This window comes from Poecilia mexicana, unplaced genomic scaffold (assembly GCF_051168715.1).
Source record: "Poecilia mexicana isolate PSO_F unplaced genomic scaffold, ASM5116871v1 scaffold_12, whole genome shotgun sequence".
Classification (NCBI taxonomy): Eukaryota; Metazoa; Chordata; class Actinopteri; order Cyprinodontiformes; family Poeciliidae; genus Poecilia; species Poecilia mexicana.
In genome coordinates, this window is record NW_028263381.1 from 27,127,279 (window position 1) to 27,150,185 (window position 22,907).

Here is a 22,907-nt window from a genome sequence, read left to right on the forward strand (position 1 = left end):
CCAAATGAAGCGGATCTCGGAGAGAAGCTGGAATTTCCAGCACCTGCTGCGTCACGTACGTAGCCAATCCAGAGGAACTCTACGTAGGTTACGTAGATTCGGAGTACGTGCCAAGGTGCCTGGTATGTTTAGCAGCTTTGCTTCTCTGTAGTTTCATGTTTTTCTCTTTATTTAATGTTTTCTGGTTCTGGTCCTGTTCAGAATCGAGTCGCTGCTTCATTGCGCTCCGAGCTGACGAGTTAAATCCGAGGAACGGCTTCAATAAGCGGCTTTAGGGCTGCAAAGAGCCCCGCCGCTAGCAGCTTTAGCTGGGTCAGCACCACCGCGAGTTAACCAGGTTAGCGGCTAAGTAGTTAACCAGCTGGTCAACTGTTGCTGTCTTCCTCACAGAGACACCGGGCTGGACAGCGGCTAGACCCGGTGACCTTCACGGACTGACGGCTGCACCTGGACCGACCATGTCCCCTCATTAACAGCAGCTCCAGAACCCTCGGCTCGGTTCCGTTCGCCATAATCCGGCTTTCAGGTCCTGGTTCCCGCCCCGCTCGGAGGAATGGCTCGCTGCCCGGTGGTGAACCTGCTGCGGTTCGGGAACAGGGTGGCCAGGAGCGGCTTCCTGCGGCCTCTGCACGCCGCAGCAGGTGGCTCCTCCACGGAACCAAGAACTGGGTTCAAACCGGACAGGGTTGCCGTGGTTACCAAAACCACCCGGTATGAGTTCGAGCAGCAGCGGTACCGGTACGCCGGACTATCTGAAGAGGACCTGAAGCAGCTGGTAAGGAACTGTTCTGGACGGGTCCACAGTTGGGTGGGCCACACTGAGACTGGGTTACACTGGTCAGGGTTCTGGTCGTTCTGGGTCAGGGTTCTGGTATTTGTGGTTCTGTTGGATCTAAACGGGTCAGGACAACTGGGCGGTGCATATCTGGTATGTGGAGGGAAATTGGAGTTTCTGGATGTTTACACATTAAAATCTGAAAAGTGTGGCGTGCCTGTGTCCAGCTCCTCCAGGCTGACTGTCTGCCTGGAGCAGCTTCCTGTAACAGTGACGGAAACATTTAACCCTGTTGTGTTTATACATCATTTCCTTTTTGCCCCTGAGCCAGGCACTAAACCCCAAGGCTCTTATGTTTCTAATGTCTTCTCTACCTCCAGCCGGTCGGGGCAGATGGCTGCTTGTACCAAGTTCTGGTTCTGCTGGAGTTTTTCCTATCAAAATGGGGTCTTTCCTCTCCACTGTCACCCCCTGCTGGTCAGGAGGAGTGATGCTGCCAGTCAGCGACTCTGTTTTCCACAGCTAGAACTTGTTCTGTTTCTGTTGGTGCTGACAGCTGAGAACAAAACCCCCAGGGCTCCATCAGCTCGACCTTTGACCTCTGGTTTCTTTCAGCTAGCCATGAAGGGCTCCAGCTACAGCGGCCTGCTGGAACGCCACAACATCCACACCAGCAACGTGGAGCACGTTGTCCAGAGCCTGCAGTGAGCCCAGCTGCATGTTGTGTGTGTGTTGCTGTGTGTTGCTGTGTGTTGCTGTGTGTTGCTGTGTGTTGGTGTGTGTTGCTGTGTGTTGCTGTGTGTTGCTGTGTGTTGTGTGTTGGTGTGTGTTGCTGTGTGTTGCTGTGTGTTGCTGTGTGTTGCTGTGTGTTGCTGTGTGTTGGTGTGTGTTGGTGTGTGTTGGTGTGTGTTGGTGTGTGTTGCTGTGTGTTGCTGTGTGTTGGTGTGTGTTGCTGTGTGTTGGTGTGTGTTGCTGTGTGTTGGTGTGTGTTGCTGTGTGTTGGTGTGTGTTGGTGTGTGTTGCTGTGTGTTGCTGTGTGTTGGTGTGTGTTGCTGTGTGTTGGTGTGTGTTGCTGTGTGTTGGTGTGTGTTGGTGTGTGTTGCTGTGTGTTGGTGTGTGTTGCTGTGTGTCTGCCCATGCAGGAACACACAGCAGCTGCAGCTCTGGCTCTCTGTCTGCAGGAGCGCCGGCATCGAGGTGCGGGTTGTGAGGAGAGGGGAGTACGATGAGGAGGTGGTCCGGTGGGCCGACGCCATCGTCTCAGCTGGAGGTAAGCTCCGCCCATCGAGTCCTGGAACCAATCAGAGCTCAGTGTCGCTGCTACTCCGGAGAAAAAGTAAAATGTTTCTCTGTATTTAACTCTTCAGTTTTATTGAGCTACAACTTGTTGAGTTCTGGACGTAGCTGGAAGCATTTGTGTTCAACTTTCAGAAAGAAATGATGTGTAACCATGGCAACAAGGTCCTGTTTTTCCAGCTGGTTGGTGTCTAAAAGGCTGCAATAACCCCTGACCTTTGACCCCACACCGGCTGACTGGCAACTCTGCTGCCTGCTAGCATCCCATTACAGTCAGAGGCCGCTGGTACACTGACTGCTACAGGAGATCCTGCAGCAGCACCGAATTATTGGATCAAATCCTGCAGAACTTCTTGGTTCTGGAGGTCCGGTTTCTCCTGAGAGCGGGCCGTGGGTCGGTTCTGCTGACGTTGGGTTCATGTTTTCTTTGCTTGTTTATGAAACATGAAGTTAAAATGCAGATTAGAGCAGTTCTGGCTCCGGTTCTGGTTCTGATAACTGCAGTTTGTTCCAGGTGACGGGACGATGCTGCTGGTGGCCAGTAAAGTTCTGAACAAGGACAAGCCGGTTGTTGGGGTGAACACCGACCCAGAGAGGTAAACCCCGCCCATGTTGTTTAAGCCCCGCCTCCTGCATCACCTGCTTCACCTGGCCATCTCTCCAACAGGTCAGAAGGTCACCTGTGTCTGCCGGTGCGCTACACCCACGCCTTCCCAGAGGCTCTGGAGCGGCTCTGCCGTGGTGAGTTCAGGTGCGTATTCACCTGTCAGTTGTGGTGAGTTCAGGTGCGTGTTTACCTGCCAGTTGTGGTGAGTTCAGGTGCGTGTTTACCTGTCTGTCGTGGTGAGTTCAGGTGCGTGTTTACCTGTCTGTCGTGGTGAGTTCAGGTGCGTATTTACCTGCCAGTTGTGGTGAGTTCAGGTGCGTATTTACCTGTCTGTCGTGGTGAGTTCAGGTGCGTGTTTACCCGTCTGTCGTGGTGAGTTCAGGTGCGTATTTACCCGTCTGTTGTGGTGAGTTCAGGTGCGTATTTACCTGCCAGTTGTGGTGAGTTCAGGTGCGTATTTACCCGTCTGTCGTGGTGAGTTCAGGTGCGTATTTACCTGTCTGTCGTGGTGAGTTCAGGTGCGTATTTACCTGTCTGTCGTGGTGAGTTCAGGTGCGTATTTACCCGTCTGTCGTGGTGAGTTCAGGTGCGTACTTACCTGCATTCCAGCTGGTTAACACGCTGCTGATCCGTTGTTGAGGACAGGTTAGCGAGTCACATGGTGGTCAGCTGCCGTGTCCCGGGACTCGGAGGCGACTCGTTGATCCTCCACTTAGCGCTGCAAAGCACCATGCTGCTGCCGTCGCCGACACGCCAGGTCGGCTGGTCTGATTGGCTTAGAGCTTCAGCGGGTCTTAGCTGCAGAGATCAGGCTGTAAGCTCTGAGCTTAGCGAACGCAGCTCATCGCTTCAGCTGGAACAGGAACAGGAAGTAGAGCGAAGATGATTCATGGTTTCCTAGAAAAACATCTGAAAAGTGTGGTGTGCTTTTGTCCCAGAGGTCTCTGCAAAGGTGAAGCTGTCTGCAGACGTTTGAAGCTGGCAGAGACCCGACCAGTCAAAGGGACTGGAGATAAAAGCACGCCACACTTTTCAGATTTCCTTTGTAAGCCAGGAATCATTTTGTTTCCTCAGGTTTTATGTCTGACCTTCAGTCGTTGTGAATTCTTTTGTCTCGGTGTGTAAATCTGGAGATTCAGACAGTTGGATTGAAAAGCACCTGGTGAGATTACCTTTAATCCCAGGATGAGCAGAACCAGGACCAACAAAGGTTCTGTTCAGTCCAGATCTTCTTAACCTGAAGGAAGAAGATGAAGAGTTCAGTCTGCTGCTAAACGCTAGCTGCTATTCCTGATCAGCAGAGGCCACATCTATTCAGAAACCACTGATCTGTTTAGTGACAGGCTGGAACGGTAACTAAGCAACCAGTGTTGGCTAATGAGAAGGAGAATACTAGCTAACATTAGCATTTGATAAACTAACAGCTAGCATATCTAGGCTGGTCAGCCGTGACTTGTATTTTCTTGTTTAAGGAAACTTTATCAACGTCAACGGAACGAGTCGGTGCAGCTATCGTTTATCATCCAGTTTTCTTTTTGTTTTTGAAGAAAAAAACGTGAGCAGTTACCTAATGCTGACGCTAGCTTATCAAATGCTAACAGCCTGCAGAGGAAGTGGGTAGTGTAGTGAGTGACCAGCCTGAGTATGCTAGCCTCCCTATAGCTAATGGTGGCTCCTAGCTTCCCTATAGTTAACGCTACCTACTAGCCTCCCCATAGCTAACGCTAGCTCCAGCCTCCCTATAGCTATCGTTAGCGGCCGGCCTCCCTATAGTGAACGCTGGCTGCTAGCCTCCCTATAGCTAACGCTATCTGCTAGCCTCCTTGGAGCTAATGCTATCTGCTAGCCTCCTTGTCGCTAATGCTAGCAGCCGGCCTCCCTGTAGCTAACGCTATCTGCCGGCCTCCCTGTAGCTAACGCTATCTGGCTTCCTTGTCGCTAACGCTAGCAGCCGGCCTCCCTATAGCTAACGCTATCTGCTAGCCTCCTTGGAGCTAATGCTATCTGCTAGCCTCCTTGTCGCTAATGCTAGCAGCCGGCCTCCCTGTAGCTAACGCTATCTGCCGGCCTCCCTGTAGCTAACGCTATCTGCCGGCCTCCCTGTAGCTAACGCTATCGGCCGGCCTCCCTGTAGCTAACACTATCGGCCGGCCTCCCTGTAGCTAACGCTATCTGCCGGCCTCCCTGTAGCTAACGCTATCTGCTGGCCTCCTTGTCGCTAACGCTAGCAGCCGGCCTCCCTGTAGCTAACGCTATCTGCTGGCCTCCTTGTCGCTAACGCTAGCAGCCGGCCTCCCTGTAGCTAACGTTATCTGCCCTGTAGCTAACGCTATCTGCCGGCTTCCCTGTAGCTAACGCTATCTGCCGGCTTCCCTGTAGCTAACGCTATCTGCTGGCCTCCTTGTCGCTAACGCTAGCAGCCGGCCTCCCTGTAGCTAACGCTATCTGCCGGCCTCCCTGTAGCTAACGCTATCTGCCGGCCTCCCTGTAGCTAACGCTATCTGGCTTCCTTGTCGCTAACGCTAGCAGCCGGCCTCCCTGTAGCTAACGCTATCTGCCGGCCTCCCTGTAGCCAACGCTATCTGCCGGCCTCCCTGTAGCTAACGCTATCGGCCGGCCTCCCTGTAGCTAACGCTATCGGCCGGCCTCCCTGTAGCTAACGCTATCGGCCGGCCTCCCTGTAGCTAATGCTATCTGCCCTGTAGCTAACGCTATCTGCCGGCTTCCCTGTAGCTAACGCTATCTGCTGGCCTCCTTGTCGCTAACGCTAGCAGCCGGCCTCCCTGTAGCTAACGCTATCTGCCGGCCTCCCTGTAGCTAATGCTATCTGCCCTGTAGCTAACGCTATCTGCCGGCTTCCCTGTAGCTAACGCTATCTGCTGGCCTCCTTGTCGCTAACGCTAGCAGCCGGCCTCCCTGTAGCTAACGCTATCTGCCGGCCTCCCTGTAGCTAACGCTATCTGCCGGCCTCCCTGTAGCTAACGCTATCTGCCGGCCTCCCTGTAGCTAACGCTATCTGCCGGCCTCCCTGTAGCTAACGCTATCTGCCGGCCTCCCTGTAGCTAACGCTATCTGCCGGCCTCCCTGTAGCTAACGCTATCTGGCTTCTTTGTCGCTAACGCTAGCAGCCGGCCTCCCTGTAGCTAACGCTATCTGCCGGCCTCCCTGTAGCCAACGCTATCTGCTGGCCTCCCTGTAGCCAACGCTATCTGCTGGCCTCCCTGTAGCCAACGCTATCTGCTGGCCTCCCTGTAGCCAACGCTATCTGCCGGCCTCCTTGTCGCTAACGCTAGCAGCCGGCCTCCCTGTAGCTAACGCTAGCAGCCGGCCTCCCTGTAGCTAACGCTATCTGCCGGCCTCCTTGTCGCTAACGCTAGCAGCCGGCCTCCCTGTAGCTAACGCTAGCAGCCGGCCTCCCTGTAGCTAACGCTAGCAGCCGGCCTCCCTGTAGCTAACGCTAGCAGCCGGCCTCCCTGTAGCTAACGCTATCTGCCGGCCTCCTTGTCGCTAACGCTAGCAGCCGGCCTCCTTGTAGCTAACGCTAGCAGCCGGCCTCCTTGTAGCTAACGCTATCTGCCGGCCTCCCTGTAGCTAACGCTATCTGCCGGCCTCCCTGTAGCTAACGCTATCTGCCAGCCTCCCTGTAGCTAACGCTAGCGGCCAGCCTCCCCATCAGAACCGGGTCCAGCTGTTCTGTTGTGTGCAGGTGGTTGTGGCGCCAGCGGCTCCGGCTACACCTGGAGGGAACCGGGATCAACCCGACTCCAGTGGACCTGCATGAGCAGCAGCTGAGCCTGGAGCAGCACAACCGGGCCCACCGGATCAGCACCGTGGACCGGCAGCAGAGTACGCCTCACAGAACCAGGAGACCCATTAGAACCGTCCCTCAGAGAAACCAGTTCTGGTTCCGGAGGCCCGGTTCTGGCAGTAACTGTCCGTCTCTCTGCCGTGTTTCAGGAGCCGGAGCGCTGCACCCGGCCTATTCCAAGCCCAGCCTGCTGCCGGTCCGGAGCCTGAACGAGATCTTCATCGGGGAATCTCTGTCCTCCAGGTACCGGCCCGGCCCGACCCAAACCGTCCCGCCGGCCGCATGTCCGTCCAGAACTCACGGCTGACTCTCTTCCACCACAGGGCCCAGCTAAAAGTCTTCACTCCCCGTCTCTTCCTCCATAGGGCGTCTTACTACGAGATCTCAGTGGACGGCGGGCCCTGGGAGAAGCAGAAGAGCTCCGGGCTCAGCGTGTGCACCGGAACCGGCTCCAAGGCCTGGTGAGTCCGGACCGGGACAGAACCTCATTCTGAAACTTTAACTGAGCCGTTTCTATCAGAATTCTTCAGAACCAAACCGTTCTTAACCTGTAACAGGTCCGGTTTATTTCCACCCTCCCAGAACCTGTGAAGAGAATTCAGGCTCTAACAGTTATGAGCAACAAATGTTGATTTGTATGTTGGTTTATTCTTTGGTCTTTAATGTTTCAGGTATTTCTCTCTGTTTGAAGCCGTTTGTCAGCTGTTTTTAGTTTTCATGTTTTTAGTTTTTATGTTTTTAGTTTTCATGTTTTTAGTTTTTATGTTTTTAGTTTTTATGTTTTTAGTTTTCATGTTTTTAGTTTTCATGTTTTTAGTTTTTATGTTTTTAGTTTTCATGTTTTTAGTTTTCATGTTTTTAGTTTTCATGTTTTTAGTTTTCATGTTTTTAGTTTTCATATTTTTAGTTTTCATGTTTTTAGTTTTCATGTTTTTAGTTTTCATGTTTTTTAACTAGTTTTAGTTTTTTCTTCCTGCAGGTCGTATAACATCAATAAACTGGCTGAACAGTCTGTGGAGGAGGTTCTAAGAATCGGTACGTAAAGCGGCCCGGTTCTGAGTGAAGCGGCCCGGTTCTGAGTGAAGCGGCCCGGTTCTGATGTTCTGTTGTTCTGCAGGAGCGTCTCAGGCAGGAGTTGAACTGCCACTCAGCAGGGAGTTCCTAGAGAAAGGTGAGTTTCTGACCCAACAGAGCGAGTTCTGGTTCTGATGTTTTCTGGTTCTGGTTCTGATGTTTTCTGGTTCTGGTTCTGGCCCAGTAACCGATGACTACAACGCGTCCCTGGTGTTCGCCCCGGACGAGCCCCGCCTCTTCTACAGCGTCAGGGAGCCAATCAGCAACCGCGTGTTCTCCAGCAGCCGGCAGAGAGGCTTCGCCAGCAAGTCAGTGCTTTGACTAGGCCGTCTTGCACGGACAGGAAGCAGTGAACGCTACAGCTTCTTCTTCTGCTCCTCCTGCAGGGTGTGCGTCCGCTCACGCTGCTGGGACGCCTGCATGGTGGTGGACGGCGGCACGTCCTTCGAGTTCAATGACGGTGCCATCGCCACGGTAACCGTGAGCGAGGAGGACCGGCTCCGGACCGTCCTGCTAGACCAGTGAGGCGGGTCGGTGACCGCAGGCCTGTTGCCATGGAGACGGGATCAGGTTCTGACTCACTAAGCCCATAATGATGTTCTGATCCAGAGCACAATGAAGGTGCTGCACCATGTGACCAGCTCTGCTCTGATTGGCTCAAACCAAACGTCCAATCAGAGGACAAAGATCTAAAACCCATAAACACACTGGACCAGTTTACCCAGTAACTGATGCAGACATCCCATAATAAACCAGTTTTATCTGCACAGCAACGCCGCTGCCTCACAGAATCTGCCTCTGGTTATTTAACCCGACCCGTCAGAGCCGAACCGAACCGGAACCAGACCAGAACCGGGGAAAGCAGCCAATGGAGAACCGTTAGGCTAAGCACACCGGATAAGTATTCACACCCCAGTACATTCTGATCAGGGCCAAATCTTTAAGATTAAAGACGTTTTAAAACAAAAGTTCCTCCTGGAACCTTTTGTTCATGTTTCTGGGAGAGCCGTAAATCTGACGCACAGCTACATCTGCTAGCAGCAGCGATGGAAGCTGCTTCTCTCTTCAGTTATGTTTCTAATCAATCTGATTGGACACTGGGAAAGACTGTTGTTGGGCTAAAAGCAGTTAGCCTAGCAGAGAAGCTATGCTAGCCTAAACTAGCATCTCAATGCTAACATGTAGCATTTTCAGTCTAACAGTTTGAATTGACATGTTGCTTATTTTGTCCACAGTTTTTGATTAAAATGCCTGAAACATTTTAATAGATTCGGCCGCTGGTCTTATTTAATATTAATGTTTTATTTAATATTAATGTTTTATTTAATATTAATGTTTTATTGTGACGGACAAAAAGCAGAGTGACAGGAAGTGGAATAAAATGATTGATGCGGTGCAGCGATAAATCAAACCAGTTTCCTCATTGTTCTGCCTCTGCAAAGGTCTGAAAATCAGCTACTGTTTCCTTTGACTAGGCCATTTTGACCAATGGGCTCAGTGACCTTTAGAGACCAAAGAACCGTTTTTGTTCTTATAATTAACTAATAACATTTATTTATCGAGCCGTAAAACCTGCATGACCTTTCAGAATAAAAGCTTATAATTATGTTTTACAATTATAATAAAGATCTACAAATATGAATTTAGTTTAAGGTTTTAAACTATTTCGTTGAATTAAATGTTTAATTTTTATGCAAAATGAAGAAAATAATGTAGAATCAAAACAAAAGAACTAAAAAAAAGTTTCTGCTGTTTTTAATTCTGTTTAGGAAAACTGGCGCAAATTTAACATGAAAAACTGTAAAAATTCAGTTCCAGACATTTTAATCGTTGTAATTAAAACATTTCTCTGTTTGTTTTTAAAGAGCCGCAGGCAGCAGACCCGACCCGACCCGACCCGACCCTGGGTTCAGGAATAATCCACATTTCTTTGGGTTTTAACCAATAAAAATGTCCATAAATCGTTTTTTTTTTTCTTTTCATTTCATAATCATAACGAGGTTCGTTACTCTGAATGAATCTGTTCATGTTGGAACATGAAGGTGTTGAAACCTCTGTGGGTTTAACCTCATCACTGCTGGGTCTTTTCATTTTATTTGCATTAAACCGTTTTAAAGTCCGATCCGTGGATCCGGTTCTGGTCGTAGTGATGTCACCTGCTGGTCAGAGGTCAAAGGTTAAATAGTAGTAGCACCCCAGTTTGTGTTGCTGAAGAAATTTGAGTTTTGTTAGTTTGTAGAGGGAAGCAGGTCCCAACCAGTGGTTCTGGTTCTGGTTCTGGCCGGGGAACGCTGCAGCGGCGTCATGGCTGAGCATTCTGGGAAAATCTCACTTCTGGAAATGATCGTTACTAAATGTGACGTCAGCATTAAGCAGCTCATGAACTGGTCTCTGACCAGCAGCGGCTCGGTCCGCCTCCCAGTCTGGACCGGGAACCAGAAGGTCTGTCCTGAAGGGAACTGGTTCCTCCTGGGAACGCCGTCCCTGTTCCCATTCCTGGGATGTTTGTGTTTTAATAAAAATGTTTTACAGCCGCCCTGGGTTTGGATTTACTTTGGTGGAAATGTTTCAAATATGAACAGAAATAAGTTTTGACAGACTGGATGGATGAATTCTGTTCCTGAAGGTTCTGCAGGATGAAGTGAAACCTGGAGGAACGACGAGGCCTCAGCTGCTTCCAAACTAAACATGTTTTAGATTAAACTCATTTAAGTTACTCCAAATGTTTCTGCTATGCATCTGGCTTTTACTGGGTAAATAAACCCACTTTAACACAACATGTACTGACGCCCTGACCAATATGGCGGCGGCGACAGAAGTTGAAGTCAGGCTGGGAGCTAAAAGCAGAAACAGGTTTGTTGGATCCCAAAATAATTTTTCAAGTTCTTCAGAAGCTCAACCTGAAGTTTATTTTATATTTGCATTATAACATTTAAGCAATTCAGTTTGGAGCATTTCTTCTAGTTTTTAATTTTTTGACGTTTTTTTTTTTTTCATTTTGGAGAGTTAATATTTTATTGATGTTTTACTTTTTTGTTAATTTTTAATTTATTTAGTAGTTTTTAAAATGATTTTGTAGCATCTTCAGTTATTTTTTAGCCTCATTTATTTCAGATTTAGTTTGGAGTTTTGCTTCGAGAAGCGGAAATGACGTAGCGTCTTTAAGTTGCTTCGTTGTTCTGTTTAAACGTTTAAACTAGAAGTAGAAGAAACGTCTCTGTTTGCTCTTGTTTGGAGTTTAAACTGGTTTATTTTAGATAATCTGGGCTAAATTATCTCCGGTTTCCTGTTTTATTTCATGATTTTTACCGACCCGGGTCTTTATTTCATCACGTGATCTGGAAAGGCAGTCACCATGGTGACGCTGGCTTCGCTGAAAATGGCCGCCGCAGCATGAGCAGCGACAGGCAGAGTTTAGGTTTTTATCGGTTCGGTTCTGGTTGAATCCGGTGAAACTTTGACACCAGAACCGTGAAGATGTTCGCTGATGAAGATCTGGACTCAGTGAGGGTGGAGTCAGTGTGGAGGAAATCCCAGCAGGGGGCGCAAGAGTCGGTAAGGGTCAGAGGTCAGCCGCAGCAGATGCTTATCTGGTTCTGTTCTGAGTGACCCGGTTCTGGTTCTGGTTGTTCCAGAGAGCCTGTCAGACCCCCGCTGTGACCACCGAGCATGCTGGAGTGCAGACCGGGTCCAAAGCCTCCAGGTTCACCCAGACGGAACCACAGGAGCAGATGGACCCGAAGCGAGCCTTCAGTGGTTCTGGTTCTGATCCACCCGGGCTGGTGGACTTCCTGAGGCGCGTCGAGGAGCTGCTCATCCGGGAGCTGGAGAAGAACTCCAGGAGTCACGCTTTTGACGGGTTCCGGGCAAACTGGGAGGAGAGAAGCCAGCAGGTGAGCGGAAATAAAACCTTCAGACAGACGGACACACATCAAAAATACATCAACAATGACTCTGCTATGGAAGCCCTGAAAGGCAAAACCCCCCAACAACTATGGAAGCCCTGAAAGGCAAAAAAGCCCAACAACTATGGAAGCTCTGAAAGGCAAAACCCCCCAACAACTATGGAAGCCCTGAAAGGCAAAACCCCCCAACAACTATGGAAGCCCTGAAAGGCAAAAAAAAAACAACAACTATGGAAGCCCTGAAAGGCAACAAAAAAGGGACAGGAAGGACTTGAATGAAAAGTTGTTCAGATTTTGTACATCACTGTCTTTTTTAGCTCGCCTTTCAGGGAAGAAAAGTTCTCAAAATGAAAATATTCCTAAGATGTTTTTTAGTCTTCAAACTTTATTTTTACTTGCAGATGAAAGACTAATGACATTTGAATCTTAAAAAATTAACTAGTTTATGAGTCTATGTGTTTTCATAGTCAGAAAGACTAACTTGAAAACTTTGCATTTGGGGGGGAGGGAAAAGTATTCCATCAAGTGAAAAAAAACTGTTTCAGTAACTTTTTAAATCTTTCTTTTAACTTGCAGATAACCAAATAAGATGATTTAAAGTCTTTCAAAAACAATATTTTTTATGTGTTCTTTAGGGCTTCCATATTAAAGTTGACATATTTACGGAAGCCCCAATTGGCCAAAAAACTTGAGAAATCAAATTCACTCAAGAAATGAGGAACTGGTGAGATTGGAATTGTTTCACTGTTTACCTGACTGCCATGCAGCGTTCCCTCAGGTCCTGAGTTCATGTTTTCATCTGGATTGTATGGAGGAACATTAAAGGAAAATGATGACGGGATGTGATGTTTGCAGGTTTCCCTTCTCCACAGGCTTGAACATCCTGGCGCTCAGGAACAAGGCCTCCATGTGACGGCCGTGTCCTGGAGCTGCACCGGGTCGGTCATCGCCTGTGCCTACGGTCGGTACGTTCACAGATAAATCCCACCTCAAACCTGGAAAAATCATTCATCACAAAAACTCACCTTTATGTGTTCTGTTGGGACATACACAGAATACCGCATTGGTGTAGCGCATTAGCGTTAGCTTCCAATAAATGCTGCCTCCCTTCCAGGTTCCGACCAGGACTAAAACTTTTCTGTAACTGACCCGTTTGGACCGGCCCAGCTCCATCATGTCCTCTCGTTTCCCTGAACAGAACCGACGATGGAGACTGGACCAACCAGAAGTCGTGTGTCTGCCTGTGGAACCTGGACCGCCGCAGCCTGAGGCCCAAACAGCCGGACCTGGTTCTGGACGTTCCTGCAGCCGTCACCGCCGTGTGCTGCCACCCGGAGCGGCCTGCGCTGATCGCAGGTCCACAGAACCAGAACTGGACGGCTCAGCACCGCCGGCCCAGAACTAACCGGTCTGTGTGTGTTCCTGCAGGAGGCCTGTTCAACGGGGACGTGGTGGTTTGGGACACCAGCCGGACTCAGGACCCGGTTCTGGCCCAGACCGGGATGTCAGCAGACAGCCACAGGGAGCCAGTGTATCAGGTAGAGCCCAGCAGAACCAGAACCCAGTGGAACTAGAATGCAGTGTTGATGGTTCTGCTGTGTTGATGTGGCGCCGGCTCGGTTCTGCTCGCAGGTGTTCTGGGTTCCGCTGGAGAAGAAAGGAGAGTTTGGAGTTCTGAGTTCCAGTTCTGGAGGCGGGGTTCTGCTGTGGACGGTGGACCCGGACCAAGGCAGGATGGTTCTGGTCGCTGCGTACGCCTTCGTACTGCAGCAGGTTCCCCACAGCGGCAGTCTGAAGGTGAGACCAGAACCAAACCGGACTCTGGGGTCATACTCTGGTTCTGGTACAAAAGTCCTGATCCAGACTTTCCTTCCTGGTTCTGATGACCAGCTAAATTTGGAAGCTAATGCTAAGGCTAACGCTAAGGAGCTTAAGTTAGATTATATTTAGAAGTTTGGATCTTATTCTCAGTCAGATTCATTTTGTTCCTGTTATTCGTCTTGTTTTAAATAAAGTTATTGCAAGTGAAAAAAGAGGAAATGCTGTGTGAACAGACTTCAAAATAAGAGCACGTATATAAATCTCTAGCTAAAGAATTCTTTAAGTCAAAAAGCAAAACTTAAAAACTTTAAACTTTATTCAACTGAACTGCAGAGTAAATTCTCGCTTCATTATCCAGAAACATTAATTTAGGGGAAGCTGAGTGCGCTAAACGTTTTCTAAGTTAGCAAAAAGCGCTAGGCTAAAACTTATTTAGCTTAGCTGTTAGCGCATGAGCAGCACTGTGCTGAGCGCTGATAACTTCTGACCCAGTTTGGTTCTGCCTGCAGGTCCGCGGCGGCAGCACGGTGGGCGTCACGGCGACGGCTCTGTCCCCGTGGGACCCGGACACGTTCCTGGTCGGGTCCGAAGGCGGCCTGCTGCTCCGCTGCTCCTTCTCCTCCCAGACGCCGGCCGCGGTGGCCTCTGAAGGTCGCAGCGTGACCCCCAGGGCGCCGGCCGTGTTCTCCTTCAGGCCGTCCGGGGGCCCTGTTCACTCCGTCCACTGCTCACCGTTCCACCGGTACCGACCCGACCCAGACCGACCGGGCTCTGCGTTCTGGTGATTCTCTCTGACCCGACTCGTCTCTGCAGGAACCTGTTCGCCAGCGCAGGGACCGACGGCCTGGTCCAGGTCCGCTCGCTGCTGCAGGCCGACCCGCTGCTGTCCGTCCGGGTTTCGGACTCCTACGTCTTCCAGGTCCAGTGGTCCCCCAGCCGGCCGCTGGTGTTCGCCACCGCCACCGGGCCAGGTGAGCCCGACCGGAACCGGCAGCCTGGAGACGAACCCGACTGGTTCCTGACTGAACTCTGCTCTCCAGGTGAGGTCCAGATCTTTGACCTGGCCCGGAAGTCCCTGCGACCCGCTGCAACCATCCAGGATGGCGCTCCGGGTCGGACCGCCACCTGCCTGGCCTTCAACGGCCAGAACCCCCGGCTGCTGGCGGCGGGGCGGTCCGACGGGTCGGTGGGCGTCTGGAGGCTCAGCTCGGACCTGACGGAGCAGAGGCCCGCAGAGAGCCTGCAGCTGGAGCAGATAGCCAATCAGGTGGCAGAGTGACGCGGCTCTCAGCCAATCAGGTGAAGCTGTCTGTACTGGACTAACTGGGAAATAAAGGAGTCGGTTTCCAGTGGTAACCAGTAGCGTTTATTGAAGCACACAGTTTAAAAGTTTCACTACAAGCAGTTAAATAGGACAGATGCGGTGAGCGGCTCTAGTGTCAGACATGCATCAGCCAGGTGTGTTAGGGTGAGCGGGGAACGCCTCTGATTGGCCGCTGGGGAAGGGGGCGGGATCAGTTGACGAACAGCGAGCGCGTGAACTCCACGAAGTCGAACGCCGACGGCAGCTCGCGGCCCTTGCTGTCCAGGTACGGCTTCATGTGCGACAGGCAGTAGTCGGCCTGCTCCTTGGTCAGATTCTGGAAGGAAGAACAGAACCGTGAGCCGGGTCCAGAGGCGGAACCGGGCTGCAGCGGAGCCGCACCCACCTGGTACAGCTCCTCCTTGGTGACGTAGGGTTTGTTCTCGGCGCTCAGCGCCCGGAAGGCGCTCTCGATCTCCTCGCTCGACTTGACGTTTTCCGTCTCCCGGCTGATCATGAAGGCCATGTACTCCTGCAGCGACACGTTCCCGTCCCTGAAACAAAACCGGCCCGGTCAGGAAGCAGAACCACGGCCGTCTGAGCCGCTCCAGAACCAGAGCCCACCTGTTGGGGTCCACCGTGTCCAGGATGGCCTCAAACTCCGGGTCGGGTTCTCCTTCCTCCACCATGGGAAGGTCGTAGCCCAGCGAGCGCAGACACGACTTGAACTCCTGGTGGTTCAGGCGGCCCGACTTCTCCTTGTCGAAGTGCCTGGAGCAAAACCAGGAAAGGTGAGAACCGACCCGGGAACAATCAGCCCGGTTCTGGTTCCGCTAGCTTACTTGAACATCATGCTGAATTCCTTCAGGGCCTCCTCCGTCACGCCGGTCGTGTTTCTGCAACAACAGCAACAGATCAGTGATTCTTTTGGTCACTAATGTGGAACTTAGCCCCGCCCCCAAACAGAGTGGGCGGAGCCAAAGGGTCTGAGGGGCGGAGCCAAATGGTCTGAGGGGCGGAGCCAGACTGGGAGTCAGACCTTCACTAAAAAACCAACAGCCATAAATCTGGTGACTTTTATCAAGAAAGCTATTGGAAACAAATGCAACTTCTCAGTAGAGACTAACCACTGATCACAGTTGGTTTCCTTTTTAAAAGTGTCAAATGACTAAAGACAAATATAGCGACTATGAAAAAAAGATGCTAGTTGGGTCACTAGTCTTTTTTTAAAGTGTCTAGTGACAACCAACAGGGAAATTCAACTGCAATGGCCAATAGAGGGCAGCACTGAGACGGTTTTAGGTCAAATTTACATAAAAATGTCAAAATTTAGATAGAACCTTTAAGGACAGGGTGTTAGCAGCGGTTAGCTGATGTTATCTGTTAGCTGATGTTAGCTGATGTTAAGCAGCCGTTAGCTGATGTTATCTGTTAGCTGATGTTATCTGTTGATAGTTGCCGTTAGCTGATGTTATCTGTTAGCTGATGTTAGCAGCCATTGGGTGATGTTATCTGTTGTTAGCAGCCGTTAGCTGATGTTATCTGTTAGCTGATGTTAGCAGCCATTGGGTGATGTTATCTGTTGTTAGCAGCCGTTAGCTGATGTTATCTGTTAGCTGATGTTAGCAGGCATTGGGTGATGTTATCTGTTGTTAGCAGCCATTAGCTGATGTTATCTGTTAGCTGATATTAGCAGCCATTGGGTGATGTTATCTGTTGTTAGCAGCCGTTAGCTGATGTTATCTGTTAGCTGATGTTAGCTGATGTTAGCAGCCATTAGCTGATGTTATCTGTTGATAGCAGCCGTTAGCTGATGTTATCTGTTAGCTGATGTTAGCTGATGTTAAGCAGCCGTTAGCTGATGTTATCTGTTAGCTGATGTTAGCTGATGTTATCTGTTGATAGTTGCCGTTAGCTGATGTTATCTGTTAGCTGATGTTAGCAGCCATTGGGTGATGTTATCTGTTGTTAGCAGCCGTTAGCTGATGTTATCTGTTAGCTGATGTTAGCAGCCATTGGGTGATGTTATCTGTTGTTAGCAGCCGTTAGCTGATGTTATCTGTTAGCTGATATTAGCAGCCATTGGGTGATGTTATCTGTTGTTAGCAGCCGTTAGCTGATGTTATCTGTTAGCTGATGTTAGCTGATGTTAAGCAGCCGTTAGCTGATGTTATCTGTTAGCTGATGTTAGCTGATGTTATCTGTTGATAGTTGCCGTTAGCTGATGTTATCTGTTAGCTGATGTTAGCAGCCATTGGGTGATGTTATCTGTTGTTAGCAGCCGTTAGCTGATGTTATCTGTTAGCTGATGTTAGCAGCCATTGGGTGATGTTATCTGTTGTTAGCAGCCGTTAGCTGATGTTATCTGTTAGCTGATGTTAGCAGGCATTGGGTGATGTTATCTGTTGTTAGCAGCCATTAGCTGATGTTATCTGTTAGCTGATGTTAGCAGCCATTGGGTGATGTTATCTGTTGTTAGCAGCCATTAGCTGATGTTAGCTGCCGTTAGCTGATGTTAGCACCCGTTGGCTGATGTTATCCGTTAGCTGATAGCAGCCGTTTTCCGGCGTTATAAGTGGTTCTGCTGTACCGGGCCTGGATCTGCTGCTCCAGGTTGTGCTGCATCCTCATGCCCAGCTGGTCCAGTTGGTCCCACTGCTGGGCCAGCCCCACGGTGCTGTGCTCCGTGTATTTGTTGTCCAGGATCAGAGCTTCCTCCATGGCCGCCCCCAGATCCTCGATCTTCTTCAGCTGGCTGCGCATCGCCCGGATCTCCTGGTGCTTCCGCTGCCGACGCATCGGGTCAAAGGTCACGCTACCGGGTCAGAACCGCCGGCAGTCGGTATGAATACATGTGAGCTGCTCACCTTGGTGGCCTCCAGCTGAGACTCCAGGGTTCCGGACTCTTCCACCATGCAGGACCTGAGACCCGGCGAGAGATCGGATCAGAACCAGAACATTCCCATTCCAGCACACATCCACTCCAAACACCAGAACCATGCAGCAGCTGTTAGTGGGTCGGAACCAGAACTCCGGATCGAAACCTCAGCTCCAGGACAGTCTGGATCAGAACCTCTGGAGAAGTTCTGGTCCAGACCAGGTCGACGAGCCAAGGTCCGGGTCGGGTTCTGACAGGGGGTGGGGTTAGTTAGCAGGGAGGTGCCGAGCGGTCCAAGACCCAACATGGTGGTTTTAGAACCGAGCGGATCAGAACCAGAACCAGAACCAGAACCAGCTCAACCTTCCAGAAAGATCATCAGCTACTTGGTACTGATAGAGACAGAAAACCCGACGGTACGCTAAGCTATCGGAGAGGAAGAGGAGGAGGAAGAGGACACGTCAAGCTGAGGAAGACCATCATCATCATTATCACACATTCATAGAGGAGGAAGAGATATTGACCCGTCCAGAAGATACGTCCTGATTGGATGAGCCGCCGCGGCACAGAGAGAGAGAGAGAGAGAGAGAGAGAGGCGGTTAGCAACACAGCAACAGAACCGGATCAGAACCACAGCAGGTGGATCGGATCCGACACATTGATCAGGAAAATCTGGAAAAACATCTAAATAAATCAATAAAGGAATTAAATCACTTTAGAACCAGAGAGTTTTTCCTTCCACTTAACTTTCCAGTAATAAGCGTGGACACCAGCAGCTTCTTTATCCGAGTTAAATCCTGATTGTTGATTGGCTGTAAAACTGAATCATTTTTAAACAAACTGATTTATTTATAAGTTTCTCTAATAAAATAAAAACTTTTCATTCTGATTCTGAAGTTTCTTCATTTATAAACCGAGACGCCGCAGAAATAAACTGGATCAGGGACGGAACTAGCAGTCTGGTTGCCATGGAGACCATACGCTGTCGAGCCAGGCGGTGGCAGCATCATGCCTGACACGTTTCAGAACTAGAGGTAAAAAAATAATCCTGAACTGAAAAGTGCGGTGTGTCTGTGTTTGATTGGTTTCCTGTGATGCAACAAAAGGTGTGAATACTTTTCCAGAGCAGCTGCAGCGTTTCACTCATGATCGCTGTAGCCTGTGATGCTAACAGCAGCTAGCATGAAGCTTCATCAGGCGGCCATGCTGATGAAGCATGGCCACCTGTTCCGGTCCAGACCAAAACTCTGGACCGGAACCAGACCTACCTGGTCTCCTGCAGCCACTGGTGGAAGGCGTTGGCGTGCTGAGCGAACTCCTGCCGCAGCTTGTCGTTCTCCTCCTGCCTCCTCTGCTCCTTCTGCAGCTCCAGCTCTCTCTCCTGCAGACAGAACCAGAACCGTCATGCCGGGCCGACCCGGTTCCGCCGGAGCCAGAGGTTCTATCCGGACCTTGATGATCTTCTGCAGGTTCCTCCAGGTCTCCTCCAGGGCCTCCATGGTGAACCAGGTGTAGGGGTTGGACACCACCTGGTAGCTCTTGATCTGCTGGTCCAGCTCGGCCAGCTGGTTGAAGTCGGTTTGGGCCGAGCTCAGCGACGAGCGGAACGCCTCGTGGGCCTCGCGCAGCGCCCGGATCTCCTCCAGGGAGTTGCAGCGGACCGGGTCGGTCAGGTCCTCCTCGGCGTTCTCGAACCAGCTGTTGAAGGCCGAGGCCTTCTTGGCGAAGGTCAGGAACAGGTCCTCCACCTTGCGGAAATGATCCTGCGCCTCCAGCAGCTTCTTCTTCCGCGCCACCGAGTTGGACAGCAGCTGGTTCCAGCGCTTGATGAGGGCGGCGTGCCGCGCCTCGATGGCCTTGGACTGGACGTGCTTGGCGGCCAGCAGCTGGTCCTTCAGCGCCGTGATGTTGGTGATTCCTTCCTGCTGGAAGGCCTGCAGGCCGGCGTCAAACGTCTCCTGCAGAGGGTGCAGTCAGAGGTCAGGGGTCACGCAGAGAGGAGAAGCGGAGGCTCTGAGGAGAACCCACCTGTTTGGTGAGCAGCGTCTGGACCGAGGACAGGTCTCTGCCGTAGTCGTCTGTCTTCAGGCTGTTCTCCTTCTCACCTGAGCAGACGGACAACGTTCAGAACCCGGTTCTGTAAACTGCAGTGGACCAGCGAGACTCCAGAACCTGGTTCTGGTTCTGGCCACGCCCACTCCCCTTCCTAACCAGCCCCGCCCAGCACCAGAGGAGGTTCTGGAGGTCCGTACCGATCCAGGACTCCACCACATCGGCCTTCCAGTTGAACTGCAGGAACGCCGAGTTCTCGTCCAGCTTGGCCTTCCTCTGGGCCGCCGCCCTCTCCAGCTCCGACACCTTCCCTCTCAGGGCGGCCATCTTGGCGCTGATGTTGTCCACATGGTGGTTGTTCTGAAGGGAGCAGAGCAGAGTTTGGTCTTCATGCTGCAGGGGAACCGGTTCCGACCGTTTTGGACTCGGGAGCGGACCTTCTTGATGAGCTCCTCTCCGTTGGCGCAAACGTCGCTGACCCGATCCCGGTGGACGGTGAAGTCCGTCTCAAACGCTTCGTGTTTCTTTAGCAGGCCCTGAGGAGGAAAACGGCAGCAGTTCAACGCCTCTGGGATCTGAGGAAGTGACCCGGACAGGAACAGGAAGTCACCTGCACCGCCGCCAGCGTGTCTCCGTAGTCCTCGCTTCCAACCAGGTTCAACTTCTCGTTGATCCAAGCTTCCTCCTCCTCCACATTCGCCACAAACTGCTGGTATTCCAGCGACTCCTCCAGCCTCTTCCCTCTGGAACCAGAAGCAAACAGCTTCAGAGCCGTTCCAGGAGGTCAGGCTCTCCGAATCATGACCTCTGACCTGGCTCCAGATAAATCCTTCAGCTCCTTCCAGTGGTCCACGAACTGGGCCAGCCTCTGCTGGATCTCCTCCTGACCGATGGTGTTGTCATCAGACAGCTTCTTCCCAGTGTCCAGCACAGACTGGGGAACAACAAGATCCCAAAGTCAGGAAAAACATCTGCTGTCCCTGCCTGACCTAAGAGGTCAGAGGTCAGGAGGACCTACCTGGATAGCCGGCTCATGCGCTGCCAGTTCGGCTTCCAGCCTCTTATGCTTCTTCCTCAGGTTCTGAACTCCCGTCAAATCACGTCCGTAATCCTCCGATCCGACCAACAGCTTCTTCTCCCTAAGGGATTCAGAGCAGAGGTCAGTTAAGGTGACCGGTTCCCCCCGAGGTCAGTGAAGGTGACCGGTTCCCCCCGAGGTCAGTGAAGGTGACCGGTTCCCCCCGAGGACCAAAGGTCAGTGAAGGTGACCGGTTCCCCCCGAGGTCAGTGAAGGTGACCGGTTCCCCCCGAGGACCAAAGGTCAGTGAAGGTGACCAGTTCCCCCCGAGGTCAGTGAAGGTGACCGGTTCCCCCCGAGGTCAGTGAAGGTGACCGGTTCCCCCCCCGAGGTCAGTGAAGGTGACCAGTTCCCCCCGAGGTCAGTGAAGGTGACCGGTTCCCCCCGAGGTCAGTGAAGGTGACCGGTTCCCCCCGAGGTCAGTGAAGGTGACCGGTTCCCCCCCCGAGGTCAGTGAAGGTGACCGGTTCCCCCCCCCGAGGTCAGTGAAGGTGACCGGTTCCCCCCGAGGTCAGTGAAGGTGACCGGTTCCCCCCCCCCCGAGGTCAGTGAAGGTGACCGGTTCCCCCCCCCCCCCCCCCGAGGTCAGTGAAGGTGACCGGTTCCCCCCCGAGGTCAGTGAAGGTGACCGGTTCCCCCCGAGGACCGGAGGTCAGTGAAGGTGACCGGTTCCCCCCGAGGACCGGAGGTCAGTGAAGGTGACCGGTTCCCCCCCCCCCGAGGTCAGTGAAGGTGACCGGTTCCCCCCCCCCCGAGGTCAGTGAAGGTGACCGGTTCCCCCCCCCCCCCCGAGGTCAGTGAAGGTGACCGGTTCCCCCCCGAGGTCAGTGAAGGTGACCGGTTCCCCCCGAGGACCGGAGGTCAGTGAAGGTGACCGGTTCCCCCCGAGGTCAGTGAAGGTGACCGGTTCCCCCCGAGGACCGGAGGTCAGTGAAGGTGACCGGTTCCCCCCGAGGTCAGTGAAGGTGACCGGTTCCCCCCCGAGGTCAGTGAAGGTGACCGGTTCCCCCCGAGGTCAGTGAAGGTGACCGGTTCCCCCCCGAGGTCAGTGAAGGTGACCGGTTCCCCCCGAGGTCAGTGAAGGTGACCGGTTCTCCCCGAGGTCAGTGAAGGTGACCGGTTCCCCCCGAGGTCAGTGAAGGTGACCGGTTCCCCCCGAGGTCAGTGAAGGTGACCGGTTCCCCCCGAGGTCAGTGAAGGTGACCGGTTCCCCCCGAGGTCAGTGAAGGTGACCGGTTCCCCCCGAGGTCAGTGAAGGTGACCGGTTCTCCCCGAGGTCAGTGAAGGTGACCGGTTCCCCCCGAGGTCAGTGAAGGTGACCGGTTCCCCCCGAGGTCAGTGAAGGTGACCGGTTCCCCCCGAGGTCAGTGAAGGTGACCGGTTCCCCCCGAGGTCAGTGAAGGTGACCGGTTCCCCCCCGAGGTCAGTGAAGGTGACCGGTTCCCCCCGAGGTCAGTGAAGGTGACCGGTTCCCCCCCGAGGTCAGTGAAGGTGACCGGTTCCCCCCGAGGTCAGTGAAGGTGACCGGTTCTCCCCGAGGTCAGTGAAGGTGACCGGTTCCCCCCGAGGTCAGTGAAGGTGACCGGTTCCCCCCGAGGTCAGTGAAGGTGACCGGTTCCCCCCCGAGGTCAGTGAAGGTGACCGGTTCCCCCCGAGGTCAGTGAAGGTGACCGGTTCCCCCCCGAGGTCAGTGAAGGTGACCGGTTCCCCCCGAGGTCAGTGAAGGTGACCGGTTCCCCCCGAGGTCAGTGAAGGTGACCGGTTCTCCCCGAGGTCAGTGAAGGTGACCGGTTCCCCCCGAGGTCAGTGAAGGTGACCGGTTCTCCCCGAGGTCAGTGAAGGTGACCGGTTCCCCCCCGAGGTCAGTGAAGGTGACCGGTCCCCCCCGAGGTCAGTGAAGGTGACCGGTTCCCCCCCGAGGACCAGAGGTCAGTAAAGGTGACCTCTGCATCTGAGGAGCAGAGGCTCCAGGTCTTACTTGATCCAGGACTCCTCGTCGTCCAGGTCTCGGAAGAACTGGTGCAGGCGGTGCGACTCATTGAGTTTGGCGCGGCGGCCAGCGGCCATGCTCTTGATCTTGGCGAAGCGTCCGTTGACGGCATCACGCTTGTCCTTCACCTGCGAGGTGTCGAATGCGTTGCTGGCCATCAGGCTGTCGGCCTGGCCGTTCAGGTCCTTCAGACGGTCCTGCAGGAGCCACACGGATCAGGTCATGGCAGCGTTCAAATTGGCCCCACGTTGGGCACCAAACAGGTTGGGAGGTTTTCTACATCCTCCCAAGTTCTGAATCGTCTCCTTTGTTTGTCCGTT

General features: G+C 52.5%; 3 protein-coding genes across 5 annotated transcripts in view; 2 read left to right on the forward strand and 1 right to left on the reverse strand.

Annotated features, from left to right (window-relative positions):
- The first annotated feature begins 63 nt into the window (after nt 1–63).
- nadk2 (NAD kinase 2, mitochondrial) lies at nt 64–10,094 on the forward strand. 2 transcript variants are annotated; one of them, XM_015002345.2, is made up of 14 exons: nt 64–122; nt 202–312; nt 391–775; nt 1,391–1,479; nt 1,957–2,045; nt 2,586–2,667; nt 2,739–2,822; nt 6,385–6,524; nt 6,636–6,729; nt 6,810–6,947; nt 7,466–7,521; nt 7,604–7,657; nt 7,745–7,868; nt 7,947–10,094. In XM_015002345.2, the coding sequence occupies exons 3-14, from the start codon at nt 554–556 to the stop codon at nt 8,083–8,085; spliced, it is 1,311 nt and encodes a 436-aa protein (XP_014857831.2). In that variant the 5' UTR covers nt 64–122; nt 202–312; nt 391–553; the 3' UTR covers nt 8,086–10,094. The 2 variants fall into 2 exon arrangements, with proteins under 2 accessions (XP_014857831.2, XP_087867372.1); XM_088011246.1 differs by having other exon boundaries at nt 6,852–6,947.
- Nucleotides 10,095–10,532: 438 nt separating this feature from the next.
- dync2i2 (dynein 2 intermediate chain 2) lies at nt 10,533–14,642 on the forward strand. The gene is made up of 9 exons (XM_015002354.2): nt 10,533–11,115; nt 11,196–11,453; nt 12,321–12,430; nt 12,664–12,821; nt 12,894–13,003; nt 13,098–13,262; nt 13,796–14,028; nt 14,100–14,257; nt 14,327–14,642. The coding sequence occupies exons 1-9, from the start codon at nt 11,038–11,040 to the stop codon at nt 14,563–14,565; spliced, it is 1,509 nt and encodes a 502-aa protein (XP_014857840.2). The 5' UTR covers nt 10,533–11,037; the 3' UTR covers nt 14,566–14,642.
- Nucleotides 14,630–22,907, reverse strand: part of sptan1 (spectrin alpha, non-erythrocytic 1) — a 29,031-nt gene continuing 20,753 nt past the window's right edge. For both annotated transcript variants that reach the window (XM_015002350.2, XM_015002348.2), the window contains 16 exons: nt 22,576–22,784; nt 20,538–20,658; nt 20,332–20,453; nt 20,130–20,262; nt 19,957–20,055; nt 19,720–19,879; nt 19,496–19,572; nt 18,919–19,425; nt 18,736–18,848; nt 17,992–18,009; nt 17,457–17,511; nt 17,180–17,376; nt 15,432–15,485; nt 15,214–15,360; nt 14,996–15,143; nt 14,630–14,926 (listed from right to left, as the gene is read on the reverse strand). In XM_015002350.2, the coding sequence (XP_014857836.2) occupies nt 14,801–14,926; nt 14,996–15,143; nt 15,214–15,360; nt 15,432–15,485; nt 17,180–17,376; nt 17,457–17,511; nt 17,992–18,009; nt 18,736–18,848; nt 18,919–19,425; nt 19,496–19,572; nt 19,720–19,879; nt 19,957–20,055; nt 20,130–20,262; nt 20,332–20,453; nt 20,538–20,658; nt 22,576–22,784 (2,286 nt within the window). In that variant the 3' untranslated portion in view covers nt 14,630–14,800. The remainder of the gene's footprint in view (nt 14,927–14,995; nt 15,144–15,213; nt 15,361–15,431; nt 15,486–17,179; nt 17,377–17,456; nt 17,512–17,991; nt 18,010–18,735; nt 18,849–18,918; nt 19,426–19,495; nt 19,573–19,719; nt 19,880–19,956; nt 20,056–20,129; nt 20,263–20,331; nt 20,454–20,537; nt 20,659–22,575; nt 22,785–22,907) is intronic.